This window comes from Sander vitreus, chromosome 13, assembly GCF_031162955.1.
Source record: "Sander vitreus isolate 19-12246 chromosome 13, sanVit1, whole genome shotgun sequence".
Lineage (NCBI taxonomy): Eukaryota > Metazoa > Chordata > Actinopteri > Perciformes > Percidae > Sander > Sander vitreus.
In genome coordinates this window covers 15,686,664-15,711,035 of record NC_135867.1, presented here as the reverse complement: position 1 = coordinate 15,711,035, position 24,372 = coordinate 15,686,664, and the positions used below count along the sequence as shown (strand labels likewise).

At 39.3% G+C, this 24,372-nt stretch overlaps 1 protein-coding gene across 2 annotated transcripts in view; it reads right to left on the bottom strand.

Moving 5' to 3' along the window:
• cadm2a (cell adhesion molecule 2a) overlaps positions 1–22,825 on the bottom strand; it is a 224,677-nt gene extending 201,852 nt beyond the window's left edge. For both annotated transcript variants that reach the window (XM_078266238.1, XM_078266239.1), the window contains exon 1: positions 22,407–22,825. In XM_078266238.1, the coding sequence (XP_078122364.1) occupies positions 22,407–22,467 (61 nt within the window). In that variant the 5' untranslated portion in view covers positions 22,468–22,825. The remainder of the gene's footprint in view (positions 1–22,406) is intronic.
• Positions 22,826–24,372: the final 1,547 nt, after the last annotated feature.

Here is a 24,372-nt window from a genome sequence, read left to right as displayed (position 1 = left end):
CTGACCAAATGTAAGGTAATGTGAACAGCATTAGACTTGCGATGTGAACGTAGCCATAGTCAACTAAACCACTTTTGGCCCTTTTACTCAATCAATGTTAATGGGATATTTGCAATGGCAATGTATCGCAGACCTTGCACCTCACACCTCTCGATATTTAGTGACGTTTGCCTCCCCACCGTCGAGCTTTGGGTCCCGCTTCCGCACGCTTCCCGGGTCGTCAGGGGCGGCTGGCACTGGGAGGCTTGGACCCCATCATAACTGCTTGCAGTTCTAGATTTTTTGTTTTTTCTTGTTTCCCTCATCTGCGTACTCTGATAACAGCTGACAGTCAATTTACATTTTCACAGCGCTGTGCCAGCTCCAAAAAACTGAAGCGTAACAACAATCCTGAACGCAAAAGCCCCCGGGGAAACACTGTACTGAATTATCAAAATATATTGTGGCTGTTATGCAATACAAGCTTTTCCAAAAGAAACTGAAAATAAAGTCAAACATGCTCAAACATACATTTTTGCGCACAATTACACACTTCTGGGCCAGCCTCCAGGAAGGAGTTGAGGCCTCTCAGTCAAAGTGGTGTCAGGGGAGCATAGACTCAGATCATTTAATAGGCCCGGCCCCTAACAGACAGCGGTCGCTTCGTCAGCCTGTCAGGGGGCCGAAGCTGACCCTGTAGAGCCATTTTGGCTCTGGCTGGCTGCATGCTGAGAGGCTAAGAAAGACAATTCCAGAGCCTCAAAGCCTCTGTCTCTGTCACTACTGGTCATTATTTAACGATTCACAGCAGCAGTTTTCACATCATCAAGACACATAAGCAAATACTCATGCAAACACTTGCAGCCACCCAAACCAGAGAGAAATCTGTTATATTTCTGCTGGTACTGAATCCTTTATTTACACATCTGTGTAACAGTGGGTTTTCATTGATTAGAGCCATAGACACATAAACAAACAGAAACAAAGACATAACACAAATCCTATGCGTTGGCATTCTGTTACTTTGCACTATGCTGTGCCGTGGGCTAAAAGTCATGATGCATTTGAGGCACAACAAAAATAGAATGTGACTAAAAGAAAGCCAAATAATGCCAGCCTCAAAACCACAACTCTGCCTGTAGCAAGGGAAAATGACAGCATGTCTGAGCACTTACACATGCATACTATGCACAGACACATGTTATTTGTGCAATAACCCCACCCACACTGAAACATTCATGAGAACAAAGAGAAAGGGGGTGTAAAGAGTGCAAAGCAACATCAGCAAATACATCTCAGCATGCTGAACAAGTTACACATGACCTTGGTTAAAGGTGTGTGCCTGTGTTTATGTGTGGGAGCCACGCTGATTACATCTGACCTGCATGTGACTGAGACACTGACATGGGCTGAGATCAGAAAGACACCAGTAGCTGACAGTGCATGTGGAACTATGTGTGTGTTTGGTGGGTGGTATGTGAAAAAATCACATGTAGTTGCTTGGCGATTGTTTACTCTATATCAAACAGCAAGTTAATATCAACTCTTTAGGCTCAAATTATTCTAAATCAAAGAACGGTGATGATCTACTTCCATGTAGGCGCCTATTATGTGACAGGCTGCTGTCAACATCATTAAGCAACATGCACAAGGCAAGGTTGTACAGCTTTAATTTCTGATTAAGTAATCACTTATGACCTTAATGCATGTCTGTGCCATGACATGTAAGCGAGGAGAAAAGGTAAGTAGGAGACAAGACAGGTACTGAGCGGGCCAGGTTTAAAGAAAATCTGTTTAAACAGAATAGAATGCTGACAGTGGATAGGAAAAATATTCTAAGCCTACGTTATAGTATGTATGGCTATACTATGGCTTGACTAATTTCTCAAACTGAAAATCAAGGGCTCTCAATACATATATATATATATATATATCCAAAATATATATACATTTTATTTCTGCAGAAAGGCTGCAGAAAGTGTTAAATATGAATATGCAATATACATGGACACATTAAGAGAGTTATAAAATAGATCTATATGGCTGGTATCCGGTATTGGCCGTTCTTCTGCTGATGACAGTTGTCTGCACTGGCACCAGTGAGGTATTGAAAAGCAAACACGGTACAGCTTTCAAAAGCATCGCCAATACACAATGGACCAAAGCGTGACGTGATAAAAAACCCAAACCCATCCAAATGACAATCGGACATACGGGCTGTTCATCTCCTGCTTTGCTAGATCAACACAGATTGGACTAATGTTTCACCCTAATCCTCACAACACTGAATCCGAACTGCTGCCTCGTCCAACAGCAAAATGTTCTTTTGCCGGCATGTGGGAAATTGTCACAGTCTCCCTAACTGAGTCAGGTTTGTCTTGGCTTGGTTTGTCCAGAGTAAAAGAAGCTCACGGCAACCTGTTCTGAAAATGAAATCATACTCAGTGATTTTACTGTTAATGCCTCGCTACTACAGACGGTTTATGCAGGAAAATTGGGGGTTGCTGCTGAAGGATGGTGTGGGTGTATTCATTACAGTGAACTGCAGAAGCAAGTTTCTAATGAATGCTGATGTGTATTTTTTGTGTGTATGCTGATGTGTAAGTGTGAGTGTGCATGTGCGATAACTGAGGAGCAGAGGGCCACTTAGGGCCACTGCATAATAACTAGGTTTCTATGGGGCAGAAAAAACACACGCACGCACACACACACACGCACGCACACCGATTTAAAGGGGCCCTCGTTATTCATGCATGACCAGTCCATAATGCACTTCTGCGCTTTCACTCACCGTTGGCAGGACAACAGAATGACTGAAAAAAGGATTTGGGAAGGCAGGATTTGCAAGACTGTGGGAACAGCTAGAGTCCTTCTTATACCACAAAAGATGGTAAAAGAGCAGCTCAAATCTCCCATTCCCTAATACATACATTCGAAGCAGCAAAAGTATTATCCTTGATTTTATCACCTTCAGCCTTATACAGCAGTGAAACTATTTTTCCATGCAAAAACATTTGCAAATAAAAAAGGTTGGTTGAAATGAAAACACCAGAGAAAGATAAAGGTGTATTCAGTAGCATTTTCAGTATGGAACGAAGACCATGTTGCAAAATGATTGCACCTGCAAGTCATAAACTTTGAGCAGTATATATATATATAGTGTGTGTGTGTGTGTATTGATCGGTCTGGCTTCCTACAAAGAAGATGTGAGCAGACAACTAATGGAAGAGCTATCTTCAATTAGCCCACTGACTGAGGGGAAATGTGATTTCATTTAGTTGTTGCTGCAGAGACTGTAAACAAGTCATGTTTCCATTCCAGGAGTCAAACACACACACACACACAGAGGCAAAGTCAGACGGATGTGAGATTCCTTGTAGCTGATCAGTAGCTTACAATATGTACATGATTGTCTGTCGTGAAACTTTTATGCAGTCTCATGTGTCTGTGTCACCTGTGGCACAGAGCCCAATGAGGCACAATATAGCACACTAAGTGCCACTCTGTTAAATGAATTGCATCATTTTCATCCTAATACAATTGAAAGTGGAAATAGTGATATAAAATCACATAGTTTTTTTGCTCACCTCAAACTTTTGTTCTTGCAAAAACTGTAAAAAAAAAAAAAAAAAAGACAACCCAGTAAGTTTTGTGTGGACTGCCTAGATCAGAAAACATGGGCTTCAACAAGCCATTCAATTCAAATTCAAATTTGGCTCCCCTTCCTATGTAACATTTCATTACAATGTACTGCCCCCCATCTGAGTATCTCCACCCAGACAGAGGGTGAAGACAGGTACATTCAGACAGACAGTATGAGAAAAATTGTGTTTTTTGAACATTAAAACATGTAAACATGTTCTAGTAGAAACCAGTATGAACCTGAAATGAGCATGCTGTCTCCTTCAAAGCTGTATATAACAGTCAAAAGCCAAAACAATACCTGACTTTTGGTACAAATACCAACATTTTTCGAATACTTATTTGGAGAAATATAAACAAAACGCTTTTTGAAATGTTTGGCAAATCAGGACACACTTGTAAATGTATGTTTATGGCCTTACACTATGTCAACGTTTGATTGTTACTTAGCCAGCAATGCCATTCAACACCCGGCCAGTCCTAATTGTGCTATGTTTTTTGTTTCTCTATATTTAGCTGCATTCACTGTCACCAGTATTATACTGTATTACAACAACCAACAAATGTTGTGCTTAAGTATAAATATAGCTTATAGTTTAAATTAAATGCATAGACATCTTTTTTCTACAAAGTGGCATTTTATTTCCATTAAATCCAATGTTATCGATAGATTTTCATTATGGAACAAATGGAGAAAGTTCTACCACAAAGCCTGTATTCATGTTTTTTCCACACTGTCAGCTGCCTTTTGGTGTTTCAACTGTTTATTCCCCGCACCTGCTCTTAACCAACTATCTTGCTGCTGTACCCAGATGTCAGTAATGTGTTGCTCCCCATCTCCTGCATTCAACAAAAGGCAACGCAGAGATTGGGATACAACTCCGGGTCACGTTCAACAAGTTCCTCAGGAAATCCTCTTCCAAGTCAAATCAATTAACCCTTTCATTACAGGAACCTAACAGTAACTTCCACATTTCTTTCACCACTATGAAAGACACCATTAGGATAATTATTATGCTATACACTAAACATTATACAGGACAAGACACACACATGGTTAGTTCAGACATCATCTCTGAACGACTGCAAAAATAACTGTCATTTGAATGTACATAACCTTTGTACAGCTGAATTGCCAAAGCACCGATATCAAGCTGAAGTCTCACTTCATCCAGAGATAGAGAGAAAGACAGTGTAAAGAACACAGAATGAAACAAAAAGAACATAGCTTGCTGGTTTAACAGATTCATCCGTACAGCCTGGCTGCATTCTGGTGGAAACAGAGCACTTTACGTATCGTTCTGAAGAGAGGAAATTATATGTCATGGTCTATAAAGCAAGCACTTTGTATATTTTCAGAGACAGTATCCTTGTGGTTTAGACCATTGTACATTGGATGTAGAAGCCTCAATTATGATGACATCACCTCCTTTAAGACATTAAGTTTCTCTGCTGTAGCTGAATGCAGAAGATCAAGCTACTTTAGGGATAGACTTTCCTGAATTCCATTCACATATGTTGACCAGCGCAAAAAGCCAAAATAGAAGAAGCATAATGATATGACAGACCTTTACACCCTATTTGATATTTCGAAGACTTGCTATGAATATGACTGCTTCAGTCAAGTTTTGATAAATCCATGCTGGTATCTTACTGGGATTAGAATTGTCGGTATGCACCATGACACGAATGGTGAAGAATTATTGGCTCAACATATATTTAAAAAGAATCACTTGCACAGTACTGTATATAGCCTTTGTTACAGGTTAAAGTCAGATCAATAGAATATTTTATATATTTTCAAATTCAAAAATGATGTCTAGTGCCTCACACAGGTTCTCTGGGCTGCAGATTTGTTACAGTCATTGTAAAACATACTTGGGATCAAGAACAAAGGGGGCATTATAACAACAAAAGGAAAAGGACCATTGAAGTAGTCAATTTGACCGGGCAAGCAGGGAGGCACATTTCACTACCACATCACCCCCCAGTCTGCTAGCTTTGCATAACTTACAAAAAGATTCTGTTCCATACCTTGTATTTGGCACAAGACCAAAATATTGCTGAACAGGTTTTTCAGTCATCCATCTCTCTCATTTGAATTGTTCCTCTTCCTTCTCTTTCCTTTATCCTGGGCCAAACATCTCTTTTAACACTTCCTTATTCAGACAGTAGTAGCCATGTATCTGTTAAATAAAGCCTAAACCCTCTTGAAGTGACCTCAGAGCAGACTCTTAAAATATATATACATATATATATATATATATATATATATATATATATATATATATATATACATACACATATATATATATATATATATATATATATATAGAGAAGGGACATATTGGGCTCAAAGGGATGGGGGGTTTTGATCTATGCCACAAATATTTTGAATTGTCATGAAATCCATGTATCAAATGAAAATGGACTGGAATGTCTTGGTCTAAATGTCCTTATAGTTATTTACAGACCCCCTTTATCAAATCTAGACATTTATGAAACACTTGATAATGTATTGAAAGAATGCAATTTTAAGAAAGAGGTAATCATCATGGGTGACCTAAATATAAACTGGGAGGATAAACAAAATAGTAAAAATCTGAAAAAGGTTATGGATGGGATGGATTTCACACAGCTAATTCCACCAGTACACAGATTGATTTAGTTTTTAGCAATAGACCTGAGAGAATCTTAAAATCGTTCAATATGCTAACAGGACTGTCTGATCATAATTTCATTATAGTGTCCAGGAAGCTAAACAGCAAACGATTTAAACCCTTTGTTGCAACAGAATCTTATAGAATTCCAAGGAATGAGCAAAATAATTTCCAAACCTCAATCCAACAGGAAAACTGGAATGAGCTGATATTAGGGAATAATTTGACATATATGCATTTTACTTATTGTTTCCTCCTAGTTTACTACTGCTTTTATTGTTCTTAACAGCTGTTTCTGTTCTAATCTTTTTACCCTATACTCTGTTGCTTTGCAGTATATATTTCTGCTTCTGTGTTGTGTCTTGGCTTGTGCTGAATGAATGAATGAATTAATGAGTTTATTGGTCATAACCAAAGGGTAGGGTCAGAAGCTTCAGTTTATATAATGCCCCCCCTCTCACATTTTTTTTAAGAGTAACAAACAAATTGGCAAGGAAAATAATTTACAAGATAAGAAAGATGAAAATAAATTATACAAAAAAAACTAAAGAACATATACACTTACCCAGATAACTTTCTACATACATGCATGCATACAGTGTGTCAATGCATAGACTTACCTACATTTATACATACAGTACATTACCACCATTAGGTGATTAATATCCTAAATAATGATGATAACCATAATGATAATAATGATGTTCATCATAATCATCACCATTATCAACATTCTCATACAATAATACTACTCAATGTCTATACTTATCTAGTGTCATGTCTTTGAACCCTTTTTCTGCATTCTGCATTGTGCATTGTTTTATTGTTAATCTTTCTGCTTCTGTGAAGTTTTGTTTTGCTTGTGTTGTCTTCCTTTCTGGCATTTTTAACCCATGTAAAATCATGCGTTTTATTAATTTGCACTGTCCCCTTTCATAAATAAACTGAATTGATTTGAAATACTCAATACTTTCAAATCGCAATACTTCTAGAATTGCGATAACTGAAAATCGCAATACAAATTCAATCAGTACACATGTATTGTGAAAGAACCGAATCGGGACAAATGCATATTGTCCCAGCGGCTGTCCTTGGGGCGGCTGCAATAAAACTTTTTTATGTATGATAAGGACATCAACATAACTGTCTCCAAACTTCACTGCCTCTTTAATTTGGTTACAGGATCTGCATTGCCATTGGTATGCAGTTACCAGTGCACCGCAAAACCCAGTGGTGCTTGTTAAAACACTTTTCATATCTATGCAAGTGCAATGAATGGTGTCTGACAAGGACGCTTGTCTGCCAATTGGAGTATTCTCATAAAGGAAGCACCCTGCCGAGATGAAAGCCCAGGGTGACGCTGGTGAGTGAGGTGTTCGGGGGTAAGAAAGAAATGAAACATCCAGATAGGAAGGAGAGAGAGTGGAGGAGTGGAAGGAGAGGCACAAAAAGAAAGGAAAAAAAAACATATGAAGCTACTATTTTTTAACTATTTTTATTGCAGTCAGTGAGATGCTTCTAAAAAAGTAAAATAAATGGACCTTATAAAATATAACTATCCATTGTTTATCTCTGTGATTGTGCTTACATACATAAAAGCCTAAATGGTTCAAATTAATGCTTGCGTATACTATTCAGATTGGTTTATGTGCTGTTCTTTTTTTGGCTCTGTTTTTCATTTATTTTTATTTATTTTTCTCAAATTCTCTTTGGGTTAATCTGTCTCTGCTCTACAATCCTGTTGGTATATAGTGGAGGAGCAGATGTGACATAGGAATTATTCTATTCTCCCCCATCCATCCGGTTACTCCCACAGCCTTCTACATATTTTATGCCCCTCACCCTCAACCTATTTATGACACACACACACGCACACGCACACACACACAATGTTTTGCTATTACCCTCATCCCTGTCTCATGTCATTCTATCACAGTGAGGCTTTAAGAGAGCATGGCACAGCAGAGGCCAGTAACATGTCAACCAGGATCCCAGCCAAGCCACGGGCACAACATATACTTGCATAACATTTCAAAACAACCCATCACCTTCCCGTGGTGCATTCTCTGCTTTCTCTTTGCTGTTATCTCTTCTATCAAAGGTGGTCTTCTTTGAATGACAAATACCCACTGGGTATCAGGAGAACTGCTGAGACTTCAAGGATTATGCAATTATTTTTTCTAATCAAGCTGGAAAGGGATGAAAGTACTTCTGTTTGGTATAGCGGCATACTTAAAAAGGCCTAATTTGATACAAATTAACAAATAAGTGTCTACTTAGTTGCTTCACAAGTACATTCAGCAGTAGTGTCTAGTATTTCTTAATTTATTCTTAATATAGGCTAACGATATTTCAGACTACACTACTGTGCACAGACATAATGCACCATAATGTCAGTGATTTTTCTTAATTTAAAATGGAAAAGTGTCATAGGTTTAAATGTCACATTTTCTGTCTGTGGGAGTAACAGACATATATATGCAGCCATATCTCTTTGCAGATATAATGAACCCAAAAGTGCAAGAAATAAGCACTGGAATTAACACATTAAATCACTCCAACAGCATGACAGAGCCATGTGTTCACGAGAGAGAAGGGCAAGACTGCAATTCATCAATTTCATGATTATCTTTTACTGATCAATTTCATTCGAGTAAAGCGGCATTATGTGGGACATATAGGACACCAAGGCTAGTGTAGGCCATGGTGTTATGAAAATATATCAAAGCTACAGCTTTTCATTAAATATCTCAGATAAGAAAAACATTGTCATCACTATACATTTGCCATGTGGATATGAGCATGTAGTTTAAATGGTGTAAATTTACCAAAGATGATTGAGAAAAGATTTCTTATTATTTCAAATTTCATTATTTCTTGCTGCCATGTGCAATATTATACAGAGCACTGCTCTGTGTACTGCAGGGTATCATTTGCACTGAGATAGTGTGTGAATATGGAAATTATCCATATCAAACAGGAAATGTCAGATATACACAATCATACTATTCCTAGATTTTGTACTTTTTACACACTGCACTTTTCTTAGAATTCAATTACTTAATCTTCTTAATAAATGCTATCAGTATCATCCGAAACACAAAATTTAACTCTGACGTGACCTCAGCTCCGTGATCATAATGCCTATTGGGGTGAAAGATGGCGCTCGGATTATAACATGGGAAGATCACCTCGTATCTAACAGCCTGGGCTAGGACCAGCTGTATTGGGGAACTACTACAGTCTAAAGATATGGCTCCTTTCTGGCTCACTTTTAATAAGGTCAGGAATAGGATGACCAGGGCATTACAACAAGGGCTTAGGATCAGCACTTAGTCCTGGTGAGTAGGTTACCATTTAGCAGCTCAGTGCAACTTTGGTTAACACTGACTCATTACTACTGCCATGCCGGGAGATTTTGGGGCTATTTCTACAGTAATAGCTTGTGTCTGCAGCTCTGTGTGCACATGTGTGTGCCTGTGGGTGTGTGTATGTTTGTGCGCGGAGAAGGGGGCATTGGAAAGTGACCTTTGGTGTGATGATTTGAGTGTGTCAGCTGTTATGATTTAATACTTGCTATGCTGATATCTCCATTCACCATTTTGCTGTCTCCTCTCCTGCAGTATCCATGTCAACTACAGAGTAGCACGATAATGTTGCTCTGAGGGTGCTTCTCAGGGGATTAGCAGAGATTAGCATTAGCTGGTCCATTTGAACTGGATACACATACAGCAGCATTAGCATGTTGGCAAACTAGTCTGGGATAGTATCTATAGCATGAATTTGCAGAAGGAGATAAGGAAGCAGCGAGAAAGAGAAATACACAGTTGCACAGTTTCAAAAAAAAAACGTCACAAAAGACTTTCAGTGTCTCTGAAAATCAAAAAAATGAAATTCTCAAAAGGAAGTTGGTTCATTCAGCTGCATTAATAGTGATACAAAAAGCTTGTTTCAGTCTTTAATTTATAATTTTGATTGTTTGACCACAACTGTATTCTCCGTTTTGTGTAGTTCAGTTCCTGCCTGTCTTTTACTCCTCTTATTTGGATATGAAATCGCCAGATGATATGAGCCGTTACAAGAATGCTACCAGGAGGAACACACATTTCTAAAAAGCAACAACAAATATTGACAAATTATCCAGTGAAAAAACTGCTATTACTGAAATGTCAAACAAACAAAAAATGAAAAAAAACAAAAAGCTGAAACATAGTGTACAAGTTTACAACTGAAATCCAATCCATCAAGACAAATCCAGCTGTGCTAAATGCACTTCCCAGGTGGGCTATAGATTAACATTTAAAATTGTAAAATGCCATAGCAGTAAGGCTCTGACTAGTAGTGTAAAAGTTATGTAAACCTAGAAATGTAGCATCAGGCTGCAAACTGACATGGCTATACTAAACTTGTTTCAATCCACACAAGCAGTGTACATGCCATGGATTGAAAATGTTTATCTTAAGCACATTAATGCACAATTTTGGCATCACTCACTACTCACTAATGAATCTTACTACATGAGAATTTTGACTCACTTCAGCCAGTGGGGCTTTTGACTTCTGGGTAAAGGAGTGCACTGTGAGACAAACACTAATGAGGAAGATAAAGGAGGAATTGAGTTAACTGTCTTTCCCATTTCTAAAGATAAGAGACAAGGAGAGACAGAGAGGGAGTGCAAAGAAAGGCAGGCCATTCTTTTTATTTCCAAAAGAATGCATCTGCTCTACGTCTAACTTGTCTAGTCGTTGTATTTGCAGAGCACAATGCTTGCTCTACCCAACCGGAGCAAAGTGAGAGAAAAGCAAATAGCTTTAAGATAGGCAGTGAAATTACCCGTAATTGGAGACCATTTAAAAACATAATAACTTCTTTGTTTCCTCAGCAGGAGGTTCAGGGCTGGGGAAGCTTTTTGATTAGAAGTGGAGATGAGTTAGCTATAAAACTACTGAGCCAAACCATAGCCAGATTCATGCAGTGTGTGTGTGTGTGTGTGTGTGTGTGTGTGTGTGTGTGTGTGTGTGTGTTAAATCTGTATGCCAAAATGCAAAAATGAATACCGGTATTACTAGAGGTGCAGGATTATTAAAGTCCAGTGACAGTTCAATGGGGACCAATTGAAAACATCACACAAATTCCCACATGAAGCAGCAGGAACAAGCAAACAGGCTTGTAAAATCTCAAAGCATCAATGCTTAACACCAATTTACAAAAAATGCAAATGGAGCATGAAAATATGTATTAAATCCAGCTGGAAACATGCCACAGCATCTTTGACAAAGATGTGTATGCGGTGGCAAATTGTCACCGTTCCACTGAGTAGGATAGTTGAAGTAAGCTCAGGGGTGTGTGCCACTTACGGTGGGGGGAATAATGTTGTGTAGCATATAATGCATTTGCAATGTGGCAAACAGAGACAGATGGTGGAGGGTGCTTTGTATTTCTGTGTGCTATGTATTTGCTAGCTTGGACACACACACACACACACACACACACACACACACACACACACACACAGCCCAATATGTGTGGAGAATAAATCCCTAAGGCACATTATGTATGCTGCCGCTCGCTCACCCAAGCCAAGGGTCTCAGTTCATTTGGTTTTTAACTGTTATAAATTGTCTCACTTGACTCCATCTTCCCTCCCCTCTACAACAGGCCTGGAGCAATCTTTACACAGAAAGCGGCCAGACTCCAAATTTAGAACCAATATAGGATTTTGGAATTCTTCTTAGAAATAAGATCCATATGGTAAAAAATAATACAGACAGCACTAAGCACAACTGAATGGAAGACATCATGCAGTATGACAGCAGAGACAAAGAGCCACAAAGAGAGAAACAGAGACATTTGGAGTAATGAAATGGCAAGGTCACGATCATGTTCTGTGTGTGTGTGTGTGTGTGTGTGTGTGTGTGTGTGTGTGTGTGTGTGTATATATATTAGGGCTGTCACTATTAACACGTTAATCGCGATGCGATTAAGGGCCAAGCATAATGCGTTTTTTTTTTTTTTTTTAATCGCATGCCGCCATTTATTAATTTATTTACACTTCACTCGGCTATAGTGCCTAACAGGCTACTATTTTGACCCTTTGCAGCACCGTTACTTATCATCGAGCTGCCACTTCCTCGTAACACATCCTGCTGCTGCAGGCTGCAGGCATGATGGAGAAAGACAGCAGCAACACAATTCTGAATGGCGCTTTTTATTTTCCAAAACTCCCGGACGGCTCGTAGACAAGTCGGAAGCCATATGCAAATTGTGTAAAGCCGAATTAAAATATCACCGAAGCACGTCAAGCTTGAGCTACCACCTACGAAGCTAAGCATAGTAGTACAGTTAACGTGATGCTACCCGCTAGCATGCTACCCACTCAGGCAAAGCAATATTTTGGAGAGTGCTACTTGCCGACCTGTGGATGAAACCAAATCCCAAAAAATTACTACAGATCTTGCGAAACGGGTGGCAACTAACTGCAGACCTGTCAGCATCGTAGAGGACTCGGGTCTTAAAGACGTACTACGGTTGGCATGTTCTGACCCGTCTCATTGCCGTCGGGGGGGACCACAGCCCCACACACAGCCTGTATGACACGGAAAAAGCAGCCCAACTGCTGCAAGGTGCTGCAAACACTGTCTCATTAACCAGTGATCACTGGACTTCAGTCAGTAATCAGAATTATTTAGGAGTTACTAACCACTATATTGACTCTGGTAAGGATAGAGTTTTTTAGTTAGGTACGTGGAGGAATTGTGCAATAATGACAGATTCACACATTTTTCTTTTGTTTACAGTAAATAAATAATTAATTACAAATCTTAAAATCAAGTTCATAAAGTAACTTTCTTTGCATTCATTTGATTCCCAATCAAGATACACTGTTAAGAATTGCTTTCGATTGTTAAAATGTACTTAAAAACTGTTCTGAAATGCAAAATAATAGAATTTTAATCATGTGATAAAATATGTGATTAATCACGATTAACTATAGCAATACAGCTTAATCGCAATTAAAAAAATGTAATCGTTTGACAGCCCTAATATATATATATATATACACACACACACACACATACATATTAGGGCTGTCAATCGAGTGAATCTAATTAATTACATACTCTGTGATTAATTAATCTAAATTAATCGCATACATAATTTATGGTGCCTGAACCGATACTTTTTAAGAAAGTAAAAAAAGAAAAGAAAAAAAAGGGTACTAAACAACAGTTGGTGACATTAAAGAACGGCTTGTTTATTGCTAAGGCCATATGGTCAAAATTAAATGATTTAATAATAATGTATAACAATAACAATAACTTATTTCACTAGTAAATTGCTGTTGAACGACAAAAACAACAACCAGATAGGAAAAAAAGTTATTTACAATAACTTCAAATGCACCACGAGGCTGTACTTTACCAGTTTCATTGAACGCACCGTCTGTGTTGTTTCTCCGACGGCAGCTGCAGATTGTTACATACCGGTGTTAAATCCTCTACAGTAAAACACATCTATGTCAATTTTTTTTAACGCGTTATTTTTTCTCAGATTAATTAATCGAAATTAACGCGTTATTTTGACAGCCCTAATATATATATAATGTATGTATGTATGTATGTATGTATGTGTGTGTGTGTGTCCGTGTTTCTATGTATGTATAAATGTACTTGATTGTCTGTCAGCTTTTACTGTATTGCGTACGGTATAAACATGTTTTTATGTTAATGGTTATATTCTATGTGAGTATGTGTGTTAATGCTTGTCTGTTAACAGGGGTGACAGGTGTGAAACCTTTTCAATTGGATGACATTTCACACCTGTAGTTTTAATTACAGGCTTGAAACGTGTGTTCTTTTTTTCACAGGGAAACGCACGCAGAAACCTTTGCACAAATCCTTCCTTTGCTCCCATCTAAAGCCCTATTGTTGTGCACATTACCAGTTGCCTGATCTGAAACAACACAGAGGTAAAAACTGCTTTGATTTATGGTGTGCACCAACCACAATGGAATGGAGCTCAATTTGAGTTTAAGACAACATCAGTGGAGACTAACTGCATAATTTCACTATATTAGATGTGTTTAGAAATGGTGCTCATGCAAAGGAGTGTCTAATGGTTTTCAAACACTAAATTAAGATGTGGGGGGGGCCTCAAGCTGATGATTAGACAAGGGACTAGAAACTGACTTCTGGCGATTATATGAATACAAAAACATACAGGGATACACACTCAGTGTACGCACACACACACACACAAACACATACACACACAGAAAGTCAATTAACATGAACATGCGTCTTTGGGGAATTATATTTCAATTAGCTTTAGCTACTTCTAGGCTTCCTGTGAGACCATGATGCTAAAACAAGTGCATAGATAGATCTGCATTTGTGGATGCCGTAAATCCTGCTTTTCAATTAGTATCATGACATAATTCCATATTGTTATTGTTTAAGTACAAGTTAAGCAACTCCACTACCAATGCTTTGCACGATATTAAAGAACCATAACGTTAAAATGAAGCATAAACATGAAACGACTTGTGCCAATGTACTGGAGCTAACGCAGCTGCATTTTGAAACCAATTTGAAACAAAATTATTGCAAAGAGAAATTAACAAGTATAAATATCCATTAGAAATGTGTAATAGCCATCAGGAGGAAATGAGCACTGTCATTAAAGAGGGATGTAACTCATTTTAGGGATTACATTTATGGAATAGCAGTGGTGATTTGCAAAAATATGAATCATGACTGGGGGAACATCTGTGTGATTTTCTGTGGATATAGATTAATTTTCTGTGGACATAGGTTCATTTTCTGTTTATGTACTAACTGGACTTTCACTTTAATGGAACTTTTGCAATATAGACAATGTTTTTCGCAGTGTGAAAAGAGATCTGTTGGTATGTTCCCATCTAAACCCCAAATCGTAGGGCCTGGAGATAGCAGATGTATCTTTTTCTTCCTTCCGCATTCTGCTTTCGCTCTACCTCCAACCTTTTTCAACATAATCCATTTACTCTTCCCGTCAACCCTGATTTGACAAGAAAATGTTTGTGTGTGGACAAAAAAGGTTATCTCTGAATATCGGTCATAAAAAGCAGTAAACAGCAATAAAGTCACAAAATGCCACACTTTTTTAGCTTCATCCCGTGTTTACTCCAGAAAATGCAGTCCCGTAAAACAAAATATGTGTCTGTGTTTATTCACTGCTGTGTCTTCACACTGCTGGGTTTTTGTGTGCATACGTGTGCATGTGTACAGTATTTGTGCCAGTTTGTGTGTGTCTATGGTGTACACAAACACACACACTGCATATAAGAACGTTACTGTACACAATATGGGCTGTCTTTGCTTTGGCCGAATTCATTTCTATCAAGAACAGACACCAAACAGTCCCCAAACAATATCAGAGTTGGAGAGTTGAGGGACTAGGCAGAGTCACGGCTGTCCATATCGTTATCTCTATTGAAGGAAATGATTACTGTAACATGTACTACCAAGTCTCCAGACTCTGGCCCTCTGGGAATTGTATGAAAAGAAGCTGTCAGATGAAAGGGCATGCAACATAAAAAGAACATTATCTAGGCTAAGAGTTGTTAAGAGGACGATATAGGAACCTGTCGAGAACATTAGGTTCACATTAAAATGCATGTTAAATCAACCTACTTGTTTCCTTTTTTGCAAGTATGCACATACTGTATGTGTGTAAGAGAGAAAAAGACGGCAACAAATAATTTAGTAATCTTCGCTAAATTCTCTTTTTCTTCAGTTTAAACCTTCCTTTACCTTTTTCTGGTTTGAGTGGAAGATTACAACCAATCTCTGTTTGGAGAGTTTTAATCCAAAAAGTGATTGTGTTTGTGTCTCTTTATTCAAGAGTGTTTGAGATTAGTGACACATGGTTTGTCAAAGACTGGAGTTTCAGATTAGCCACTCACTAATCCTTTGGAATTTAATGCTAATACAGACATCACATACACACGTACGCATACACACAGACTGATGCACTCACACCCAAGAACACAGCCTATGTCTTTCCTAATTTATGTGCGTAATTTGTATGGGTAGATTATATCTGATCACTGAAGTCTGACTCAAACAAAACAAGCCAAACATCCTTTGCTTGTCAGTCAAGACTATAAAAATGAACACCTTATGCAACCTCCAGCATCATTTTCTAACTGTAAGGGTGTTTTATTTTATTATTACATTAGTCTCACATCAATAAATGCATGTTAGTTCATATCCTTACTTGTATACATAAATAGCTACATGTTAACTTAGAAGAAAAAGTCCCATCAGCTGATTTGTTAGCTGAGCTTGCATACTTCTTTCAACTATTGGGAGGTGCATTTAGGGTGCAAGCTCGCTGTCTGCTGCCACTGCTGTTGCAGCCAATTCCACCTGTGGGCTTGTTTTCACCCGTTTCTCCATGGGAGGCTGTATTTCATCTCTCCCTTCTCTCGCTTGGCTTTAAATACCACTCTGCCTAAGAAATATAAACACAGCCTTAATGCCAAAATAAAAATCTACATTTCCCCTGCATTGATTCTCTACAACGTTGCACGTTGACATGTTCTGCATTTGTAACTATGAAGCTATTACAGTAGCTCACAGCATCAGCAACATAGGATTCTATTAGATAATGCCTATCAATTTGGCTAAAATAATATACTATTTATTGGAATTACTATGATATAAATGTGAAATGTGAAACAATTATAGATATCTTGTGATTTGCATGCTTGAAATGTGCAGTGATTATTAATACAACAACCTGTGATGCTACGTCATTGCCATCACACAGTCAATTACTCTATAGAGTATTTATTCTATTTTCAGGAGATTCTTGCCATGATCAGTAAAGCCCTGTACTGCAGAATTCAATAAACGTGTTGCCTGCTTTAAAGCTCTGCTGGTGGGTGTGTGTGTGTGTGTGTGTGTGTGTGTGTGTGTGTGTGTGTGTGTGTGTGTGTGTGTGTGTGTGTGTGTGTGTGTGTGTACCCACACAATGGTGAGAGCTAGAGACCTGGAAGTTATGTATGATACTTCAGCAGCTACTGTGAGGACATATTCTCAGAGGACAGAGTCTTCATACCAGTGTGTTCACACAAATAGGCAGATTACATCTTGCCTTTCACTGAATCTGTAGCTTTTGGTGGTATTAAGCAATGAGCACAAACAGTATTTTAAACATAGGGCTAAAATTTGGCAGATGTTTTCTGAGGTTGCCATCATGGCAAAAAAGAGTGTGTCTATGATATTAGATAACCTGGTGCCTGAAAAATCTGTTTATTTACCGCTGTTTTATCTTTTGAAGGGGATATTTGCTTGGTAAAAATCTTGCCCACCTTTCCATATCTAATACTGGACTGGTATAGTAAAATAGGGTACCGGCTTTGACTCCAGTACACTTACTTACTAATACCTGCTTCCAACGTTACATCCAACGTTACATGATTGCTGGATATACCAAACTAACTGTTCTTCACTTTCCTGGAGCACGAGTGAATAGCATACAGGAACATCGCAACTGTTGTGTAAGTTTGCCTCTAACTTTCACCACTTATAACTTATTACGTTAATACCACCGTTTAAAAAAAGCAAATGATACGCCTATTACCAGGGTACCTGTAACGTTACGCCTATAACGTGTATCTCCCTCACAAAAACCTGGCTAATATATTTATTACATCCAATAGATTACTACAATCACAATAAAGTACTCAACGGGGGAACAAACTTCGACACAACACCGAATACTTTAATGTATTTAACAGTCTTTCCCCTAGGTTGACTGTAGCAATTTAAAAAAAAAAATGTTGAGGATGCTCTGTACAGCTTCGGGGAGAGGTTCAACGGCTTTGACTTTGACTGTTTTGCGTTACATGATTACTGGATATTACGTTAACAACCAAACTTTTGTCTGATTACTCCGCATTTTAATTGTGGTATTTTGTGATTAAATTGTGAATCTGCCACGTTTTCTGTCAGGTAAATATAGTAGCACAATGTCTTCCTCTAATGTTGAAGTAGCCTACATTGTTAGTCAGTAGTAAGCTATACAGTGGAGTTGAATATTAAGTGGTTTGGGGTCCCTCTGTAAGTAATTTTGGGGTACAATTTGGTTTTGGAGAATTCTATAACCAGCAATACCACAGGCCAAGCAATCGGCCTGTTCCAAACAGGCACATTTTCAAAGGGCACTGTACTAGTTTGCATAATGCTCTGAACTTTTCACTCCCCCATGGTGTCTTGCTAGGTTCTGTTTTTACTACTTGTGAATCTCTACCATCTGCAACTACATGTGTATTAAGCTTAACAATCACTGGCCTCCTGCCTCATTGTATCCCTATGTCTAAACACACTGTAAGAGCATCTGTATTTAACTCGTCATAGCTGTACATTCGCAAGCAAAACCTGCCCAAGTGTTTACTGATATGAGACACAGTTGGAACAGGTGGCACTGGAAGTGTCATTTCTGCTCTGCCATGAAGTGCTTGTAAGCTCTGAATCCTACCACATTCCCCTCCAGCCTCCTCCTCCTTTCTGTTTCAACTTTTTTAACACCTGGACTAACAAAAGACTGGCTTTGATCATGGGAAATCCCTTGGCAGAGCAGCAATAAATCCACAGTGGAGCTCTGTGTGTGTGTGTGTGTGTGTGTGTGTGTGTGTGTGTGTGTGTGTGTGTGTGTGTGTGTGTGTGTGTCTGTGTGACATTGAGCCAGTGCTGCTCTACTGAGGATTCTCAGCATTGAAGCTTCATGGCATCAGTGTAAAGTACAGAGCCCCTCACACGTTCTATCCGTCAAAGCGTGTCCATGAAAATGAACACATTTTCAAACACGCAGAAGTGGGAGGGTGAGTGCAAGTGAGCAAGAAAGAGAGAACATCTTGTTTTTCCCGTGTAATCAGTGGCTCTGCAAACACACACACAAGGCCGCTTGTTATCAGAAGCTTTCCCACGCTGCTGTGGTACAAAGCTCCACACCAGGATGGGAGGATGAAGCAAGGGAGGAATGGACGGAAGTACAGAGGGATGGTGGGTCAGCCTTCAGCAGCTTAGACTCACTGCGGGGATAAACACATCCCTCAGCGGGGGTTTGTATTTAGGCTAAAGAGTTCAAAACAAACTACCAGGCAGGCAGAGCGATAAACAGGCATCCAAAACCAGTGCACATATCACACACTTTAACTGAGGAGATTGCACATTCCTCCTCCACAACTCTCCTCCCACATCACTCTTACATCAACTCCTCTATTCTAGAACATCTCCCTCTTTCTCTGTCGCTCTCTTGCCTCTATCTCCCCTCGCCTGCCGCTCAGCCCCGAGCTCTTACGTAAGAGGCCATTTGCATAACAGGCTGTTTTCTCTGGCTCCGGCAGTGGCACATGAGACACACTAGATAATATGTTAACAACTCGGGCTGTTGGTAAACAACAACCTCCATCACAACACTTCACATTCACACTATATACCGCGCAGGTCTAGTCGGTGACAGAGATTCAGCGTGTCTGGATCTCTTGATGCCAGCTGGCACCGGGCCAGAGAGGGCTGAAACAGCTGTCATTTACAGAGTGCACGGATACGGCTTCAGCGAGATAGACTTCATTCAGGAGGAGGCTGACCTGCCTGCTGTGTGGAACCTAAACAATAATAGGTATTGCACTGCGAGATGACTGTTCAAATCAAGCAGCCTAGCATTATCCTCTTCAGGGTTAGGGAGAGAGAGGAAGAGAGAGAAAGTGAGTGATGGGAGGGTGTGTGGTGGGGACATGAAATGAGCCCAAGATGCACTCTGCTGTTACCGACACGGTTAAGTCTTTGCTTAGGCCTCTTCAGACATAAGCTATACAAACATGGCCCACATTTTCAGGAATAGATGCAAACACACACATACACACACACACACCACACACTCTCATAATGAGAGTGTCACCCTTAGGAGAATTAAGAGGAAAAGAAAGGCCCTTTAACGTCAATAAATGCTGCAGTGCGAGCTGTCAGATATATCAGATACCTCATTACATATCAATTCATTAAATCAAGAATGGCCTTAATCATGTCTGTTATTAAGGAAGGACTGCTCTCTCTCTCTCTCTCTCTCTCTCTCTCTCTCTCTCTCTCTCTCTCTCTCTCTCTGATGCACACACATACACTTCAAAGAGACAACAACAAATGATCAAGGGAATTGGGCCCAAATGATCACTCAGTTGGGATTTTTCATTTAATTGTGTGGAAAAAAGCAGTTAAAGTCAAGACTTTCATGTTAATAAATCTGGTATCAAATGCCTTAAATAGATCTTGATATGATTTGAGTGGGATAAAGTGGACTTTATCTCAAAACTAAAGCTCAGCGTGGCATATGTGGCCATGCTGTTAGACTGACAGTTGTTTCAGAATTAATCCATCACCCTTCTGCCACTGTTGTACACAGTCTGAATGTACCAGTCCAGAAACTAAAGAACTGCTCCCTCTTTAACTTCTTACATAAAATTGGTGTATTGTTATATTCCCTTAATTGCCATCCAGTACTAAACATTGTTTTCTAAATTGTGCTAAGTGTACTGAGACATCACCACAGAAAAATACCACTGGAATGTACTCATGCGACTATATATCAGATTTGTTAAAAGTGGAACTATTTTGAATGAAAAATGGCTCCACACAGCTGAAAACAGTGCACAAAGTGTGGTATGCAATCCTCAAATGAGCCTGAAGTGAACACTTTTTTTTAATGATACGTATTATAAATCATACAGAAGTGTTTTCCACAATCTATATTATATATATCATCTATTCTGTTGTTACTTACAATTATCTATTCAAGACACTTAGAGATTATAAATATAAGCATAAAAGAAACCTAAAAAACTGTAGGCCTATACGGTGGCACTGTTTTAGCAAAAGCTTTTTTTATTTTCATTTTATGTTATTTCACATATATCTGTTATGGATCTACTTCAATGCATATACCTATAAAAGACACTGAACCATCTTAAAAACATGCCCCCGCAATTCACTGTGACCTTGACCCCCAATGTCACCCTACCTTCCTGATTACAGTCGATATAGGAATATATGTAAACACCACTGCGAGCTGTTTGTCGTGTAATTATCACAAATAGTCTCGAAATCAGAATATTCACATTTAGTTGAGTTCAGCCGTCGCTTAATTAATTTCCATCGTAAAAGGTAAGCACAGTGTCGAGAATTTCATAGGAAGACCGATCTTAATAGTATCACAACGGAAAATAAACTTTTTAGAATTTAATGGAGAACCCTGCTATTCCAATCAATCTTGTACACCTATTCCTACAGTACGAGTCGTTTGAGGTAATGGACAATAGCCTTCTATGAAACCTCAAGCAGGCACACAACACACCGGAGATGTGTGTACGCACTAGCCACAGTCACCACACCTACACAGAAGAAACAGAAGTCAAAATCATTGAAGAAAATAAACCAAATTAGGGAATCAAAATGATATGCACGACTGTGAGCCTCTAAAGCTGCCGTAATCATCAGCATCAAACTGCTCGGTGCGTAAAACGCTGCCAGTGTCTCCGTGACTCATCCAAGTGCTGCAAGTCAAAAACAACAGCGGGATTGGTTACTTCATGTTGAGGTGTGTCTTCCTAGCCGGCTCATTTTTTTTTTTTTATGTCACTCGTGCACAGAACATAACACATCGCAGACGCAGGACACGCACCTGTGTCAGTGCGCAGGTCGTGTCCTAAGCACACATTTAAGAAAAGGATTCTCCTCATTCCTGAATATTAACATCCAAGAGATCCCGAATGTTACAGGGCAAGCTCTCTCTCTCTCTCTCTCTCTCTCTCTCTCTCTCTCTCTTCAAGCTGTCTCACATCACGCACGTTTGCATACGCACATACACTCAACGCACGTACACACGCGCACAGACGTACAAATAGGCCACTTGAGAATGAGAAAGCCCCTCAGAGAAAGCTCCGCATCTTCTTGCCAGGACCCGCGTGTGACCGCGCGTTCTGCCCCTTCATTCTGCCCCGCTGTTGGCCTGTAACATGCGCGCGTACAAACACATAAAGCACACACACAAAACACACCCGCACACCACTCGTCCCAGTCTCACCTTTCAGAAGAATCCCATAAATAGTGTAGAGGGTGAAAATCAAATGACTCTTGAGATTCATCCTGTCTTCTGTCTTGCTCTTGCCTTCCGCGCTAACTTCTCCTCACCGTCTCTCCCCACTGGACCTCGAACCGGACCGTGCGACTTTGTCAGCTATCCAGGTAGACTTGGGAGTGCTTCTTTTGTGCGTCTTAGGGAAAAAGGGGTTGACACAACCGACTTCACGACCTATAGACTGTTTCTTTTGAAAACGTAAATGTTCTCGCTCCTTAAAAACAATTTCAGGGATGCAGCAGCGTGAAGGTACAGTGTACGGGACTCTGAAACACAGCAGTAGACCTCAGGGACTGAGAGCAGTCGTCCTCCGGTGACAGAGTAGATGCTGTCGCTGCTGTACTACTGTCTGGCGAGCTCTTGGTCTGCTGTGGCGCACAATCCACAGCGCAGGGAGCACGAGTGGATTGTTTGAGTCCCGCCCACACAAGCTTTGACGGACATGAAAGGTGAGCCAATCACAAAGACCCGGGGGCTAAGTGACGGGGGGGGGGCACTGCAAAAAATATCAATTTCAGCTAGCTTCTGAACCTACTGACTACTAAATAAATAAATACAAGAGTCTCAACAGAAAAAGGCCATTTGAATGAGTTAACAACCCTTTTCCATTAAGAAAGGTCAAAGCTTGCTCAATATAATGACATAAATATTTCGAAAGTATTTTAACTGTTTTGAGGGGAAAAATGCTTTATGTTTTATATTTGCACCTTTTTAATTTGCATTCTTTGCTTCTTTGTACTGCAACTGCTGCACAACAATTTCCCTCAGGATAAATAAATTAGGCTAACTTATATATTATGTTTCCCCTCAGTGGCAGAATTTAATTCATTCTATTTTATTTCATTTGTTTGCACAATAACAAATAACTCACTGAGAAACATAAAAGATACATCTTCACATAGACACTAACACACCTACATACATAGACACAAAAAATAAAACCTGTGAAGAGGTGGAAAGCTGAAAATTATTGTGCAAATATCTCTCCTAAATAAAACTTGAAGCAAAATGAATTACATTCTTTATAAATAACAGTTTGGCTATTGAAGGTGAAATATCTGCAGCAGCAGGAGATGCAGCAAAGATGAACGAGTTGTAGAAGGTTTTATTTGGAACCTGCTGTAAGCCACTGCAAAACTTTGAAAATGCTTCAGCTGTTTAACTGTAAAAATATGATGTGAAATCTTGTGATGTGAATCGCTTCCAGGACCTCAAATGTCTTAAATGGACCTTATTATTGTCAGCCACATCAGGGTACAACTTGAGAGACAAGCGGATCATTTTTTGCAGTGTACAAGTAGAATGGGCTCAGAATTCAAAACAGAGCATGCAAACGTGCTTCTGGGTGTGAGCTGTCCTTCCACATGAATTGGGTAACGTATATGTTTTATTTCATTCTCTGTTGATAGCGATGATCCAGGTTAGAGGGCTGTGAAATATTAAGGTTGACAACTGCCTGAGCTTTGAAGATTGTCTTGCGGAGGACAATCAGAGGGGTGGAAAGGTGAGGTGGGATGTGATGGGCCAATGCGTGGTATAGGCGTAGGGGACAGGGGGTGGAAGCGGTCTACAGCCCTATGGAAAAACCAGTTAAGTAATTTGAGGACTTCTGGTTGTGAGATCAGAGAGAAGGGGCTACAAACTGCTTTCTTTGTGATGCTACATGAACATATGAAGAGGAATAACATTATAATGAGCTTTTATGAGAATATAATCTGATAGCATACAGTAGAATAGCTAACAATAGTTTTTTTATTCTTTTTTATAGCTCAAAAAACAGCTTTGAACTATAATTACTGCAGCCTACGTATAAATGAATGTTAGGCATCATATGAATAATCTCAGGAGGGACATCAGAAGCTTGCAATCAGAGGTTTTGTAAATTAATAATGTGTTCTTTGTAAAATGTTGG